Source organism: Oryza sativa, chromosome 9, assembly GCF_034140825.1.
Source record: "Oryza sativa Japonica Group chromosome 9, ASM3414082v1".
Lineage (NCBI taxonomy): Eukaryota > Viridiplantae > Streptophyta > Magnoliopsida > Poales > Poaceae > Oryza > Oryza sativa.
In genome coordinates, this window is record NC_089043.1 from 20,426,890 (window position 1) to 20,444,164 (window position 17,275).

General features: G+C 40.1%; 2 protein-coding genes across 2 annotated transcripts; both read left to right on the forward strand.

The window, feature by feature from the left end:
- Positions 1–1,928: 1,928 nt before the first annotated feature.
- LOC136351090 (putative protease Do-like 14) lies at positions 1,929–11,944 on the forward strand. Its single transcript, XM_026020471.2, has 15 exons — positions 1,929–2,215; positions 2,610–2,673; positions 3,346–3,442; positions 3,532–3,552; positions 3,641–3,706; positions 3,809–3,940; positions 4,074–4,201; positions 4,286–4,570; positions 4,758–4,888; positions 7,067–7,184; positions 10,134–10,226; positions 10,992–11,057; positions 11,152–11,234; positions 11,309–11,421; positions 11,673–11,944. The coding sequence occupies exons 2-15, from the start codon at positions 2,662–2,664 to the stop codon at positions 11,717–11,719; spliced, it is 1,392 nt and encodes a 463-aa protein (XP_025876256.1). The 5' UTR covers positions 1,929–2,215; positions 2,610–2,661; the 3' UTR covers positions 11,720–11,944.
- Positions 11,945–12,041: 97 nt separating this feature from the next.
- LOC136351939 (uncharacterized) lies at positions 12,042–16,592 on the forward strand. Its single transcript, XM_066304406.1, has 6 exons — positions 12,042–12,777; positions 12,936–13,010; positions 13,451–13,527; positions 13,793–13,881; positions 14,731–14,869; positions 16,371–16,592. The coding sequence occupies exons 1-5, from the start codon at positions 12,520–12,522 to the stop codon at positions 14,826–14,828; spliced, it is 597 nt and encodes a 198-aa protein (XP_066160503.1). The 5' UTR covers positions 12,042–12,519; the 3' UTR covers positions 14,829–14,869; positions 16,371–16,592.
- Positions 16,593–17,275: the final 683 nt, after the last annotated feature.

Below are 17,275 nucleotides of genomic sequence, written 5' to 3' on the forward strand. Positions count from 1 at the left end.
TCAGACCGACAGAGCACAGAGTTGGGGGATTTCGCCCCCAACGGCTAGTTTTCATGGGTGGGAGTATAAATACTCCCCCACCAGCAGCACGGGGGTTCTCTTGGCACCCAATTCAATTGCATACACCCCTTGCACCTCTCTCACACCCACTTAAGCTTTGTGTTCATCCATCTAGTGTGTTAGAGGGTTGATTAGCCAAGAGTCAAGTGCATTGCTTCCATTATAGAGCTAGTGTGGCACTTGATTGATCATCTCCACGCCGGGTCATTGCTTGTTACTCTTGGAGGTTGCCGCCTCCTAGACGGCTTGTGGAGGAGTTGCCCGGTGACCTCTCCGAGAAGATTGTGGAGGAGGCCCGGCGCCGGTTTGTGAGTGGTTTGGAGTTCACCACCTTCGGAGTGAAGGAAGAACTACCCTAGTGATCGAGGCTTGGGTAGTCCTCTCCGTGGGCCGGCTCCCGCCTTGCCCACCCCTTGACGAAGGGGACGTGTGGTGGCTTCGTGGTTGAGCTGTGGAGTTGGGCTCGCCTCAACGGGAAGTAGGAAACCGGCGAGTTTCCGAACCTCGGTGAAAAAATCTCTTGTCTCCTTGTCTCATTTGATTGTTGCATTTACATTTGTGCAATTTACATTTCTAGAGACATACTTGAGATTATATCACCCTAGGATTGCTAAACATTGACATAGGAGTGTGATTTACTTTCCTAGAGATATAATTGAACCACTATCACCCTAGGTTTGCAAAACATAACTTAGTTGCTTAGTTAGAGTTGACCCTCACCAAGCCTAGCAACTTAGGTTAGTTTTGATTAGGTGTCATTTAGTTTTAAATCGCCTATTCACCCCCCTCTAGTCGACATCTCGATCCTACAGCAACTCCCCTGTGCAGGAGGCACTGGGGTTGCTGTCGCGTGGAGTCGGCGGGGCTGCAAGTGGCGCTCGCTCCTCTCCACTCACCGGCCAATGGCTATGGCTCGAGAAACGCACTTCCTCCTCTTCCTCCCCTTACTCCTCATCTCCTCCTTGCTCACGCCCGCCACTATGGTGGCCGCATTCGTCAGCTTCAAATCATTTCACGATGGGGGAACTAGAGATAGTGGCGGCGGGCGAGCTCCTGTTACGCTAGGGGTGAAAACGGGTCGGGTTCGGTTTGATCTCACCCTTCCCATATTCTAACCCATATTTTATAATCGGAATCGGGTCGGACACATATAGTGCCGAATATGGATACAAACTCGGATAATGTCGGGCAAAAATACGAAACAAATATGTACCAAAATGCATACGTACACTATCGGTTACGAATATTTATTTGGATATCAAGTTGAAGCAACAATCTTATATATCATATAGACAATAACCATTTAACAATTTCATATATCCATAATACGATATATTAGGCTATTAGGACCTTATGAAAAAAATATGGTACAATACAAAATAGTAGAATCAATACATAGTACCAGATAGTGGCTCACAGAAAATAATACGAGTAATATCCGTATAATTATCCGGGTAATATCCGGATTTTTTACCGGATAATCCGTATCTATCGCATACTAAGTTCCTGAACCCGATCTCGTATGCTCAAATAAGACCCGTATTCGGACCCGATATGCGTGAAAAGTCCCGGGTACCTAAATTTGTCCCGAAATAATGTGGCCGAGCTGGCGGGCGGTAAATACCCACCCCGTTTTCACCCCTATGCTATGGTTTCCAAGCCATCCAAATTGCCATGGGACCTATATTGCACCGGTTTTAATAGTTGAGAGACCCGTTGAATGTGGTGTTTCGGTTGAAAGACGAAAATCAGATTTGTTGACAAGTTAAAGGACCTCGGATGAACTTTCCCCTGTGGACCAACCGACTGGGCCTCGCGCTCGCGGGATCGATCGATATCGATACCACCATCCTCTCCTACCGGGAAACGCCGCGAGCAGCGCCGCCGTCGCGTCGCGCCGATCTCCACATCACCGGCGGCGACTTGCGAGCACCGTGCCGGGCGCCTACTGCTTCCGGCGCGTACTCGACTCCTTGCGCCAAAGTCAATCTCCCCTCGCACCGTCTTCTCGGCCTCAGACTCCCTTCTCCGACTCGCTAGTTCGCCCCGCCCCGCCGCGCCTCGCCCTCGCCTCGCCGCCTGCGCCGGTTTCCATCCATCCCGCGACGGACGGGAGCATCCGTCGGGTGCCGTCGTCCTGCTGCCTCCGCCTCCGGTGAGCACCCGTGCCGAAACGCACACGCACCTCCTCCCTTTCGAATTTGCCTGTTAACTTCTGTTCTAGATCTGGAAACTAGGTTAGGACAGGTTTTCCTCTTTGTCTTGAACCTTAATTATTAGTATAGCAGTTTTCCCCCGCCAAAATAATCTGGGGGGTTTCAACTGTAACCCCCATGACCAACGTTAGGTCCGCACCTGTTGCAGAACCTTGTTTTCTTGCTGACTTCAATTTGTGGGTTAGGTTTAATGCATGATGCTGCAGCATCTATGCACACGATTTCCTATGCCCCACTTTGTAGTGCAATCAGTTGAGAAAAAAAACCATGGCGTAGAAAATGCGTGTTGATAATCACAGTTATTTTAATATATATTTTTACTTCAAATTGCAGTTGGAATGCCTGCCTGCGTGCATATGATAGTCATCGGCTCTTATATATTTTTATGTCATCTCAAGTAAGCGGTACAATTACAGCATTCTCATGGGAATTCTGTAGACAGTTGGTACTTATAATGTAGTAATATGAGCATAATATATGCAATCAGTAGCAAGTATTTTGTTATTTTCAAGTTCATTCAGTCGGCACATAAGAACTGTGCTTTATTAAAAGAAAGGAAAGCTATGCCATCATGTACTATGGGTATAGGAGAATATGAGAGATGGGATTGAGAGGAGTTGCTGCATTACTCCTCAATTTACAGAAAAGAGATTGGCTGTGGATTTTAAACTCCAAACATACAACGATATACCATAGCTTCTATTGCATCTGATCATTGGATAGTATAAGATGTTATGATATCTTCATAAGCTATAGTATATGATCTAATAAACTCAAAAATGCACCAAATTATTAAACAGGTCATTACTCATTACCATGTTAAGTACTATCAGGTACTACTCCCTCCGTTCCACATTAAAAGAGGTTTTGGCCTCTCCATCCCTTGTCTAGATTCACCAATATCCACATGAATTTGGACACATATATGAAGCACATACATTGAATCATGCATGAATCTATTCAAAACCCAAAATGTTTTTTAAGGTGAAACAGAGGAAGTACACTGTTTAGATGGCCTTTTATAAATTATAACAACATCTCGAATTGTTTTGGCTCTTATCCATGAAAGGTTCGGAAGATGATGAGAAACAACCAAAACACACAAGTAGAAGGAGCAAGCGCAACTAAGAAGCGGAAGACCTCATACTCTAACTCCAACAGAGAAGGTGAACAAAGTGCAATCACTTCGGGCTCTTATTCTTTTCTACACTAATTCCAATTAGTGTTAATACTCTTTGTTGTTCATTATTTGCAGATTCGTCACCAGTTGTGGATGGTTAGTTTTATTTTGGCACATTTCATCTATCTTCTTGTATATGGCTTTTTATTATTAATTGTGTCACCTTTTCACCCTGTTGCACCAGGCCTCACACGCATATTGCGCAGAAATCTTCTCCCCCGTGGTTATCCTATGCCATCTGAGTTCACTGGCAAGTACTTGTGTTTTGATCCTTCACTTCCTTTCTTTATTTTGATATATGTTTCTTGGAATTAGTTACATAACACATGTTATCCCGTGTTTCTTTGACTAGATGGTATGCACATGGTGAATAACTTTGAAGAATCTTTTGGAGACTTGGATGACTGCAATGAAGAATACAGCAAAGTTAATTTAGTTGCTCTAAGAATATCTCAGTCCGTTGTCTCACTTGCTTCGTTTAAGGGTAATAATTCACTGTCTCAGCATAGACACCAATCAAGACAAACAGGGTAACCTACACAGAGGGTAGGGGATAAGGAGTTCCCATCTGTGTAGTTCCATCACAAATTGGTAATTTAAATGTTAGTCCTGTACAGGGCGAACGAGACTGTTTGCATGCACGGGTACAATTATGGAGTATGGACCATCTAAAATGAGCATTCTGACTTCCGCTAGTTTGGTTAGATGCACTAAAGATGAAAACAAGACAGATGAAAAATTAAAGGTCAGCATTCAGCCATATTTTCTCTTCTGTTACTTCTTTATGGTCTTAGCTTCATGAGATGATATTGTTGTCACTTGGTTGTAGATTAAGGTGCGCCTACCCAATGGCAAGCTTACCGAAGGAAAACTGTGGAACTATGATTTATATTATAATATTGCTGTTGTCAAAATCAAGTATTTCCCAGAACTTAGTACAGCACAGATACATAATCAAGGGCAATCTAATGTTAAATTATCTCAAAGTAAACTGGTCGCTGTTGGACGTGGCTATGAATCTGGAGAACTAATGGCTACAGGTGGGACACTGCTGTACAAACCTAGCAAACTTGACTGCAAGGAACTCATGACCTCCACTTGTAAGATCACAAAGGTATTACCTCTCATTTATTTAGTACTATGGATAGATTATGATTGCGGTTGGTTTATATTGTTAATATGCATATTATTCACGTTGAACCGCCTTTTAAAAAAAGATCATATGGAAAGACATTAATAGTGCAGTTTAAAATGGAATCTGTTATGCAGCAGTTGTTCACCATCATTTTATTTTGTTACAGGCTGGGATTGGTGGTCCCCTTGTTGGGTTTGATGGAAACTTTGTTGGCATGAACTTTTGTGATAAGAAGGAAACTCCTTTCTTACCAATCAATATAATTCGGAAATGTTTAAAGCACTTTGATATGTTTGGGTATGTTTTCTAGTTCTTATTAATGTACTTCCAATAATCTTCACTTGCAATCATGTGTGCTAATGGACAAATTTGTTCTCCTTGACCGTCCACTCTTTGAACACTAGCTTGATTGTGGAGAGATTATGTCAGGACTCGTGATGGAAATACTTGTTGGCTTGTTTAGTTGATACTTAGACTGGTAGTTTATTGCTTAAATAATTTGGATAGGTCAAAACTCAAAACCAACATTCTAAGATGAGTCATCATATCCTGATCAATCAAATTTGCATTGCCATTTTCTTTTAAGCGAGTTGTAGTGAATGCAAAAAAATTGTATTGGATAAATGCTGTGAGCTCCTCAGTTTCCTTTCAACTGTCAGAACCATTTTTACTAAGCAAGAATTATGAATTACTATGCAGTATGACTCAAAAGCTGACCAACCTTAGTTTCATGGCTTCATCTTTCCCCTGAGATCCATCCACCCTTGAGTCATTGCCATCTGGCACTACTCAGTGCAATGTTTATGCCTATTATGAATTAGACCATTTTGGTTGGTACTTGGTCTGAAAGATGAAATATTTACAAATACCATCGCATGTGTCATTGACATGTGGGCCCTGGTCCAAAGTGTCATTCTCACATGCAATGGTATTTACATCTTTGTGATGGTACAAACCTATTTTTCTCAATGAATGATTTTCATAACATTTGGTATCTGAGCAGTTGATTCATGGCATTTGGTATCTGAGCAGTTGATCCTGCACGCCTTGTACTGCTAATTATCCCTTTGATAAAGCATTGGCTGTATGCAGAATACCCAAATGGCCGTGCCATTGCTGCCAATATGTTGGGATTTGAGGATTCCTGAGTTTGACTTATTGCATGTCTCGATTTCCTTTAACGTGCCAATAAGTTATATACAACATTAAGATGAATTTACACAATAGCATGAATAAACAAAGACAAGCTTCTATAAGTTTTGGCCACATATGGTCGAATTCGGCAACCAAAGTTTACATGTTTTCCTATATGTCATGGAATATGGTTCAGTATATTTTTCCTGTGAAATTCCTACTAAATGAAACCAATCAGGGCTTCAGGACTAATAGAAACCCCAAGTGTGTTACAGAAGAGCATGAATAAATAAATACAAATTTCTGTAAAATTTGGCCAGATATGGTCGAATTTGGCAACAAAGTTCATATGTTATCCTAGATGTCATGGTACACAGTTCACTATTTTTCTTTTTGTAAAGTTTCTACTAGTTGAAACCAATCAGGGTTTCAGGACTCAGAGAGTACTCCAGTGTGTTAAATCCTTCAGTAAGCTTTAAGCAAGTGAGATGTCTCATATTATTTCCTTTTTAACTTTGGCTAGAAATTCGATTTATCATGACAGGAGCTGATTTTTTTATCTTGTTTCATTGATTATCAAATGTATAAAATGTGATATTGCTTGTGCATTACATGCTTTCTCTGGTGGATGTACCAAGATTTTTTTTATGGTACAACTTTTGCATTGTTGCGGTGCAATTGTACAGCCCTGTGAGATGCCACCCCATGGTTTGACTTGGACAATGCTGTTCAGTGGTTCATTTGTTGGGTGTAAAATAGAATGGCTCAGTTAGTGATAGGTGATCCATCGCATCACAATTCACAACAAGCAGGACATATAGATATAATTTTCCTGCTACCTCAGTTTTCCCTTTGTGATGGCTGCTACCTCAGTTTTCCCTTTGTGATGGGATCTACATCCATAAACATCAGCAGCACACTGCTCTGCCACCTTCTCGGATGTTCAGCAGTGCCACAATCGCTGCATAGCAGGCTCGTTGGACTGCCAACTACTGAGAAGAGGACCGACAATACTCATAATCTCCATAATTACATTCTATTAATCTGAGCCGCCAGACTCAGCTGTTTCTCCAAGCCATTAGCAGTCATCAAGTGTAGTTGCAGTCCCCATACTGAGCAAATCACTGTTCCTCCAGCAGTCCGCTAGTCCCAAAACTGCTTAGCCTGGTTCTTTACTTATGCGGGTCATTTGCACAAAATCTATTTGATGTGTTGAACCTATATGCAATTTTGTATAGTTATGTTTTCTGTATTGCTAGTTTATTTTAAAATTATTCAATGTAGTCCGAGTGCCTCAGTCTAAATATTTCAATCATCTGCTAAATTTTGAGATATATGCAGGAGAGTTGTTCAGCCATGGCTTGGCCTGAGGATTGGATCACTGAAACATGAAAAACTGGATATCCGTGAACAAATACATGGAAGCTTCTCCAACACAGGTGGCATTTATGTAAAAGAGGTGAATATCCATTCAATATATTCGACATACACCAGTTTGCTGCATTTTTGTTATAATATTTCTTTTTTTGTCCTATTTTCTTCATTACACTGCTTATTGGGACCAAAATTCAATTTCTCAGAAAGGAACCTTTAGTGTAGGTGATCCAGCCCAGGACTCGGTTGATAAGAATTGGCTGTATTCCAATTACTCGCTTTTACTTAAATTATATCTCAAGTCTAATCCATAGCAATAGCAAAATACATTTTTATAAGGCATGATTAACGCAAGCAAGAACCATCAGTAAGCATCGATAAAAAATCATTAATTAAATAACTAGGGCACCATGGTGCCTCTGTACACAGAAAGTAGGTATTTTTTTTTCCTAGGTATCATGCTATAGAAATTTGTTTCTTTTTTGGTTCTGGGTATAAAGTTTAACCTGTTTAGAAGTTAGTTCAAGCAAGTTTGATATGAACTTTAGAACTATATATAACGCTTTCTTTTAGTGAGTGTTGGTTTGTAAGTATATGCTGATTTCTTTATAAAAACAATGAATTCTTGAAAACTCTTTCAATTGAACTGTTGTACCCAAGGTTGTCATGTCCTAAAGTCTAGTTGAGTCAGCCCTCTACAGACTTGCCTAACTATCAAAGACTAGTTGTTGAATGACTTGTCTTGGGCTAAATACTACATATGTACCAGTTGCCTCTATTAATATGATGTCCTCTCCTCACCTTTCCACCAGGCCTCTCCCAAGTGAGGCCCAGTTTGCTCCTTAGTGGCTCATTGTTTCTGCCTTTGCTCCATAGCGTCTTCTGCTGTCAACAGTGGCGGAGCCATCGGGGGTGCCGGAGGGGGCCAGCACCCCCCTATCCGACCCCCCCTCCTCTACGTATAAGACCAGGTATAAAGTGTCAGTTAGCCCATTAGCAAATCTAGAAAAAACGTCAGCCAAGCAAGAAACATGATCTATAAAATTAATTAATGAGAGAGATTAGAGAAGCAGCGAATGCCTCATGTTCATCACTTCAGTTTTGCACCCGTATGCGACAGCGATGCACGCACGTCTCCGTCCTCCCATCCTGTCTTGCCGTTGAGCACGCACCGATGGCTGTGGCCTGAGGTCTGATCTCTCTTACAATATAGCAATACCTAAATACATGACCTTTAGTTTATTTCCTATCCCTAATCCATAGATTGTAGTCAGACTGAGTACTCAGTTTGTGATTTCTCATCTTTTCAAAATAAAATAGAAGATGCTTATTTGTGAGATTCTTGGTAGTTTACGTTGAAACGATTTAGCAATAACTAAGGACTAGTTTCAAACTGCCAGTGATATTATTAAAGAGCTAAAATTTAAGTTTTTTTTAAAAGGACTAGTTTACGCGTTGATTGTTATCGACAGTGAATATTTGGCCTCATTTGCTATCGACACTTGTTAGGTCCTATGGCTTATTCCTCAACACATCCCCCCCCCCCTTCACATCCTGGCTTCGCCACTGGCTGCCAACAAGTCAAGTTGCGGCCCTCAAGTTGTGCCTCCCTGGCTGTGTGTATACCCTAACAAAGAGAAATCTAAAAGTTATAGTCAAATCTTAGTTGAATGTGCACATTTGATGTCATGTTGCCACCTTCAGCTTTCTTGTATTCCATAATCCAGACAACGACAATTCATGGGCCATTAAAAGACTTCTTCCTTTCTTGCTTACAAGGTACCATGGCGGCCCATGTCTCTTAGTCCTATGCGTCTCTGAAATCACTATCTACTATTCATTGGTTCCTATTTTTGGCTTAGAGAATGGACAAGTATCCCAGTAGTTTCGTTCCAGCAACATTTCAGTCTAAGGTACCTACAAGTGGGAACATGCTTACTAGTGGATTTAGGGAGTTGTGATATTGGCATGGTTAGCTGTAAACTTTAATCCTTAAAAGAGGGTTAACTTGAGATGAGATGAACCTTCAAGGGGAGATCTGTTAATGGTGAATAATTTCATGCTTGCATTCCAGGCCTGAGGAAGGGATGTAACACATATGATTGACATAGTTTCTGATATATTTAGGAGTATGGGAGTTGTTACCCTGTTTGTCTCGATTGGTGTCTATGCTGAGACAGTGAGACATAAAAGATGAATTTTGCTATGGTGTGCAACTATCTGAACTAGGAGTGATACTCCTGGGGTCGCTGTAGTTATTTTCTTGTACTAATATCACTCACATCCAATACATGAATGTGGCATTCCATAGAACACTTGCATAAGATGAGGCGATGAGAAGCAGCATGGTTTATGAATGAGTTTGATATTGATTGATAAAAAAATCAATGATAGAAAGTTGGGTCATTGTACTGATCTGGTGAGGGGATCGTGTGGAAACTGGCAGATTACTTGTTTTGAATTCAATGGATTATTTTAGTAGTGACCAGTCAATAGCCAGCGAACCACTACCTGGCCTTTTGTGTGGGCGGTCTGGTTTCATATATAACACTCTGGTTGGTACTGTTCAATGGGTTCCCTTATGTGTATCTCTTTTTTTAGGTTCGCTTTTATCTGAGATCATAGCTGCAATGTGGCAGAAAACTTTTCTGTTTTCTGATGATGGACGGCCATTTTTTAACTGCTCCTATTGGTTCTCATACAAATTTCGATCATTTATCCAAATCATTTTTGTTGTTTTCCTCAAGATGGTATATTTAATTTAACTTGCAGAATCTATTTCGTTGGCTATTTAAACATTCATAACTTTCTTGGTTAAATATTAGCTTTTCATAACTTTGTTTGAACAATGATAAAATGAGGTATCCATGTTAGCTTTGATGCCTTGTCAAGTGCTATGCTAAATCCTACTTGAGTTAGAACAAAAAAAAGGCTTAGCATCTATCTTGTCCAAATAAGCGGGTTGACTGTGAACATAATTAGGGCTTCTATATTAATTTTTTGTGTAGTACTTACTTCAAAATTTACTCGATAGGTTTTTGATGGATCCCCAGCAGCAGATTCTGGAATCAACGTTGGTGATGTTATTACCAAGCTTGATGGAGTCGATCTATTCCATGCACAAGAGGTTCTGTTTCAAAAGTTCTTTGCCTGGAAATTCTAGTAGTTAATCTTAAAATTGTTTTGGAAAATCAAACTGATTTTTCATTGTGGTTCTTCTGACTAAACCATTTGCATTTTGTCCCAAGCAAAATCTACTAGCCAAACTGTTATAGTGCTATTACCTGTTCCTTCCATTTTATTATTCACATCCAATAATTTTCACTATGTGAAAACTATACTGTTAAGAGTTCACTGTGATAATATATTGTTTTGGTGAACATGTGAAAGATATAAGTTCTTTTCATGATGTGAAGTTTCACTGTTAGTAGATCGCTGCAGGATTCCAGGATGTAACAAAATGAAAAAAATCCAGTGCATGTGTATAATCTGTTGTAGCATAATGTTTACTTACTGCAGACTAGAGTTTTCTTTTCAGTGCATGCGGTCTTTTTGTTGGATATTTTCTTCATAATTCAATTTAATATGTTTACTTTCACAAGTGAGTTACAACTTACAAGTTCAGAGTAAAACCTAGCATGATGACTTAGTGTTTTCCATCTTTTTGAAATAGCTCAATTAGTATCTGGTACCATTGCAATAATCTTAATTTGCATGTCTGCATTTTTTTTGGGTACCATTTATTTTGTAATGTAGGCAATAGAAGTCAAAATGTGTTGGTAAGATAAGGTAGTAACGATGTCTTTACTTGCTGTATGTATGCAAAACAGAATAATACATGTTTGCATAGTTTCCCTTTTTGATGGATTTCAGCTCTAATTTTTCTTATCAGTTCTATGAGCTTATTTTGGGGAAATCAGAAGATATTTTGCGACGTGATGAAGAGATGCTTTTCAAGGTTAGCTGCAGTGCATGTTCTAAGGATTTGTTAATTGTTATAACATGCGTACATTAATTATTTTTTATGACATTCTATTGCATATATGGAATAGGTGTCTATTCTAAGGCCAAGTAACGGTTTAACCTTCCGTGCAATTGTCAATGCTGAAGTGGTTGACATGAGTAGGAAGAACAGGTTTATCCTAACGCTCTACAGCTAGTCTTGCAAATTTATGTTCTAATGTTTGTATTATGTCTCTTAATTGACAGATGGCCTGTACCTAAGGCGGAGTGGCTATATCCATGTACGGACGATAGATGTGATGAAATTGTCGCGCCTGATCCGATAGTTATTCGAACCTGTGAAGATAGCTATTATTTACGTAAGGATCTTATTTCTTACTTTTCACTATATTATAATAGATTAATGAACTAAAATGCGTCAAATATATAACATTGATATGGCCTCTGTCAATTTGAATGAATTTAGTCTGTACTGCAGCTTATAAAGCTGTCCCATACTATCAGTCTAAACTGCATGAAAACCACACTCTGTTTCTAACATTTTTTCTTGTTACATGACGTTAATGTTTTACAATGTGTTTAAACACTATTTTTTTGCCATATCTTTCAGCCGCCCTTGATGAGTCTGAACTAAGACTATATTACGGTGAAGAATGAGGTGGAGAAATCTTGCATTAATCGAGAAGAAATCTTGCATTAATCGAGAAGATATGCTGAGATACTTAATGGAACATGCACCGCAAGTTTTTGTTGACATTCATATTTGGCAACTGAATAGGGCTACAGGAGTGAAAAAAAATTGCATGTCTACTAATATTAGCAAATTGCATCCTTTGCCAGCTGAGTAATATGAATTGTGTTAATGCGGAGTTGTTCCAGCAAGATGTTTTGTTTGGCTTTTCTGTTTTTAACAAGTTTATGAAAGCTTGGGTAGTATAGCATGATTTATAAATTATAAGCCTTGTGACTTGTGAGACGCAAGTCCTATCGCATACGCAAAACCCTAGCCGCCTCCGCCCGCATGGCCGCATCCCCTCCTCCCTCGTCTCGCCCTCTCCCTCTCTCGCCGCCGCCGCCGCCTCCGCTTCGCGCCGTCGCTATCGTCGTCCGCATCGCCTCGCGCCTCAGCCTCCGCCTCCGTCTTCCCCTAGCGCCGCCGCCTCCACCTCCGCCGCCGTCGACGTCGCCGTTGCCGTCTCTGAGCGCCTCCACCTCCTTCTCCCTCGCGTCGCCGTCGTCGCCGAGCGCGGACTTCGAGGCAGACGCGGAGAAAGCGACGAGGCGAACGCTCCTCTCCTCTTCCACTCTCGTCTCTCCTTTGCCTACGAGGAGCTGTGCCTCGCCGCCATCGTCATCGTCGTCAACCTGCCGCCGTCGTCGTCAACTGGCCGGCCTAGCCGCTCGCCGCCATCGCAGTGGCCAGATCTGATGGCACGAACTCAAGGCCGCCTGATCTGATGGCGGTGAGCTCGTGGCTGCCGATGGTTAGGCGGTTGGTGGAGCAACCATTGTCCTCCCACCAACCGGCTTCACCCTTTCCGCCGCCATCGACACCTTGTCGCTGTGTTGGACGAGGGGCTCCGCCTCTTCACGCGCAGCCAGCCGCTGCGTCCGATAGAATCCTCCTCACGCGCCGCGAACCATCGATGGACCAGCTGAAGGAGCTCGGGTGGGCCAAGCGGTGGAGCTCGCAGCCATACGTGTCGTGCCGCACGGTAAGTGCTATATCTTCTCAAGCACCAAGCGCTTCGAATTTGTAGTTGCAGAGAGCATTCTGACCTGCTTCTATTGTCAGGCGTCAGGTAGAGTTTTGGGTCAATGCGATTGCATTGGAGCTTGAATTGATTGGTGTTTTATTTATGAACTGTGACAGACATCTCTGCAAGAGCTCACCAGGCTTGGGATAAAGCACGTGGAGAACCTGGTGATTCCGAGTGTCAGAAATGATGTAAGGCCTGCTAAGCTTAAAAATGTATTTGTAGCTTTGTTTAGTTATTTGGAAATTGCAATGGTGCAACAGAGCGTGATGATTTGATGGGGATTCTGGAATCAAGCATTGCAAAATTGCAAATGCAGAAGAATAGTAGTGCCATAATTTGTTCAGAAGCATAGTCCCCCATTTTCCTTCTTGTGATCACGCAGGCAGCATTTTTTTTCACTGTTGTCGGTTCAACCGGATTCCTACCCATTCGTGCAGGCCAGCTTAGTAGGGTTTTTCCTTGCTACCTCCTCTTTGTGCTACTCTGGATTGATAAAAATAATCTTTTTTCCCTTACAAGATAAGTGCATTAGGCTTCGGTCACAGGTTCCTGCAAAATAATTTTTCTGTTGATATTAATAAACATCCTGTGATATATAATTTTAGCTTTTCAAAATTCTCTATCTCAGGATTGGGGCTTTTTGGTTCCTTACTTGATTGGAAGCATCTCATTGATAGTATTAGCTATCGGAAGCATTTCACCAGGGTATGTGTTTGTTGTCTCTGCTAATAAGCCTGTGAAAGTTGGGAAGAGCCGGCATCAAACAATCCAGATGTCTGACATATTCTAAGATTCTTTAAATGGATATTCAAGCAGCAAAACTTATCAGCTTAATTAATTTAATGTTATGTCACTCAACATAGACTACTTATGGCATGACAAATAACACTATCTGTTTTATGAATGCTCAATGAAAATATGTTGCAACTTTATCAAGGATATATTGTAATTTTCCATTCCATCATCACAGTCTTCTGCAAGCAGCAATTGGCGCATTTTTAACTGTTTTTCCTGACTATCAAGACAGAGTTGCTAGGCATGAAGCTGCTCATTTTTTGGGTATGTCTCCAGTTCTGCAATAGGAGTATGTCTGAAAATAGGTTTTTTACTGACTATAGTTTATTGAATATTGAAGTGCCTTAACAACCAATCGTGACAACAGTTCTGGAGCAGTTTTAGTATAATGGTTAATGATGATATTGTCATTGTAAAGAATTATGCTGAACTAGCCATCTAGGTAAAGGTAAATAACATTGATCGGAAGAATCACTTGAAATATCTGAAGCTAACTTGAGTAGAACTAAAGAGCAATACAAAAATATTTTTTGAAGCTAAGCTAATGGTTAGATGAGCTGGATATGAACTAAGGCTGTCAATTGGATCACTCCATTAGATGCAAGACAATCATACTGACCTTTCAGATTAATTAAGTTGTATATTCTCAGATTTTTCAGGCCCATAGACAGTTGACAGCCAGTCAGCCACTGAAAAAGTACACTATTACTAGCTTAGTTTTTCTTTTCCTACTTCTACTTGACAGATTAAGTCTTGTTTTTTACTATATGCTTTTAACATCTATTTTTGGAATAATAGTTAGCTGCCTTAGGATGTAAGCCACTAGTAGTTTTCCTTAGGATGTAAGCCACTCCTAGTTTCTTAGGATGTAAGCCACTAGCCTATACCTTATGGTGTAAGCCACTAGCCTATATATATGTTTCCAACCAGCCATGGTTGATAGAGTGGAGAATAGAAATTAAAACTAGCCCCAAACCTGTGTTCCTTTTGCTAACACTACTTGGTCAGTGTACTACTTAACATTTTTATATAAATAATATCGTGGTTGTGATTGGGCATCTACTGGAAAAGAACTGGTAGGTCAATGAATCCATTACGGTGCTTGTGTTGCAGGGATAGTTCTCTCGTGTTGCACTCCAGGTGTTTGTAGTTTTGCCTTACGGAAGAGTAGTTTCAGTTCTGCTCCATGGCTTGCAGTGGTTGATTACTAGGGGTTGATCACTAGAGGTGTGATTCATGCTTGTCAGTACTGGTAAGAAAATTCACATATTCCTGTCATCCTGTGTTTAGTGAGGACTTCTTCTTCATCTATTACTTCCACTGATCAGTCTTCAATTTTGGGCAAGCTTTCTATGTACTGATAGTTCGTGTAGTTAGCTTCCAACCAAAGTGGAATTTGTTCTGTACTTGACAATGTGGCATGTCTTAGTTTAATTTGGTTTTGGCTAATTTAATCTTGACAACAAAATGCACTGTAGTAGGGATCACTTGAGAAATTCATTTATTTCGTAAGTACACATGATGAAATTATTTTTTACAGTTCTGTATAAGATGTTTTTTATCTCTCTGAATTTATCAAAGCCATATTTTTAGAACTTTCTCAAACCCATGTAATTTCTGAATGTGAAGGTGCACTTATTGAAATAGATGGATTAGTCAACTACCCTCCCATTCTTATAAAACTATACTGAAAAATAGATCAAACAATCATGACTGCCCTGTCCCAAACAAATGTTTTCTTCCCTAAAATACAGACTTAAAAGGATTGTATCACACTACTATCTGCAGCACTTTTACATTTAGAGGACTTAGGTGCTGAGTGCCAAGTACTGGATGTGAGTAGGCTTGATCATTTAGATTATTTAGATAATCAACATCCTTACTCCTACAGTAACTGAATTGCCTAATGTAAATTTCCAGGATGTTCATGTAGTTAGCTCCCAACCAAAGTGGAATTTGGTTTTTGTTCGTATACTTCAACAATGTGAATTTTTTTCCTGCAGTAACCTTGGTTTTTGTTCCTGCAGTAATTGAATTTCCAGGATGTGAATTTTCAGGATGTTAATGTAGTTAGCTCCCAACCAAAGTGGAATTTGCTTTTTGTTCTATACTTCAACAATGTCACATGTCTTAGTTTAATTTGGTTTTGGCTAATTTAGTCTTGAAAACAAAATGCACTGTAGTAGGAATCACTTGAGAAATTCATTTATTTCATAAATACACATGATGAAATTATTTTTTTAAAGTTCTGTTATTGGTTGCCCTGTCGATCTATTGAGTTCACAAGGATCTTCGCTTGGTGAGTATAAATTTTGAATTCTATCCTCTTCGTCTGTTTCTCTTCTCTTGCTCGATTTGCTTTGCTGTTGGTGCCTCTTTGTGACTGTACTGTATCTGCTACTTTTTTTTGTTAATCTTGTCATGGATCTCGGAAAGGTTACCTGATTTCGCATAGATTTTGTGGCTTAAGAAGTAACAATCATTGTTAAAGTAAGTGAGATTTGAAATAATTATTTCCTAATAAGTGAGATATTAGATAATATGCTGGTAAATTATTTCATATATTATTACTCCTAATAAGTGATAATGTTAAATTTTTCTCACTCTTCGCATTAGCTACGTACAAGCATTATAACAAACATCTCACTTATTAGAACAATAATCTAACATTGTCACTCATCGTTCTGCCATATTTGCTTACTTAGTCCTTCGCTTTCTTTAAATGATTAATAATGTTTTCTTCTACATGCCAGGCTGTGGTCCAGTATATGAATGATTTGAATGCTGTAAGAGGAACAAACCAGAAGAAAACAGATCGGGGAAGCTTCTGGACCTGGCTCTTCTCGCTGTTTGGTTGTTGCAAAAAGGACCAAGAGCTGGGATTGCCAGTATAGCTGAAGCATTTCATCTGTATGTATGTTGTGAATTACTCAGGTCTGCAAAGAAAGGAAACGTGGGTAATTTGGTTCCTCTTCTTTTTTTGGCTTCCTTTTTTTTGTGTGTATATATGTAATTTTGTCATGAACCTGTTCCCGCTGCTTCCCGAGGCGTTCAAGGGCAATAAGCAAATCGGAGTGATCGGATGGGGCTCTCAGGTTCGAAAAAAATAAACGCTTTCTTTCTTGTTTTCAGACTTATTTTCCCGTTTCATTTAGATGGCCAGTGACGCACATGTGACATTTCCAATCACTATTTGATCAATTACACAACAAATTGCTTCAATAACGAACAAATTGATGTGACCAATGTGGTGAATGGGTTGTCAATTGATTTTTTACATGGATTTCTCATGCTACTCGGGTTCAGGACAAGAAAACCACCTGTAACATAACAGAGTTACCATTGCTTTTTCAGGGGCCCGCACAAGCCGACCTGAGGGATTCAATAGCTCAAGTGAAGTCCGACATTGTTGTTAAGGTACTCTTATCTTGTACTGTATTTTCAGTTTTGATTCATAGGATACTTTTTTGCAATACTTTGGTATGCAAGTCGCCCTGTTAACTGAAAGCTCTGAACCATGGTTTGAAGTCTCGATTGAACTCCTAATATTCGTTCTCCTTTATATATGGCTACAACCTATTATCCATTATTATTTTGAAAAATAACTCGAGTTATACAATTTGTCGATTTGGACATCATAATTCATAAGCCATTATAT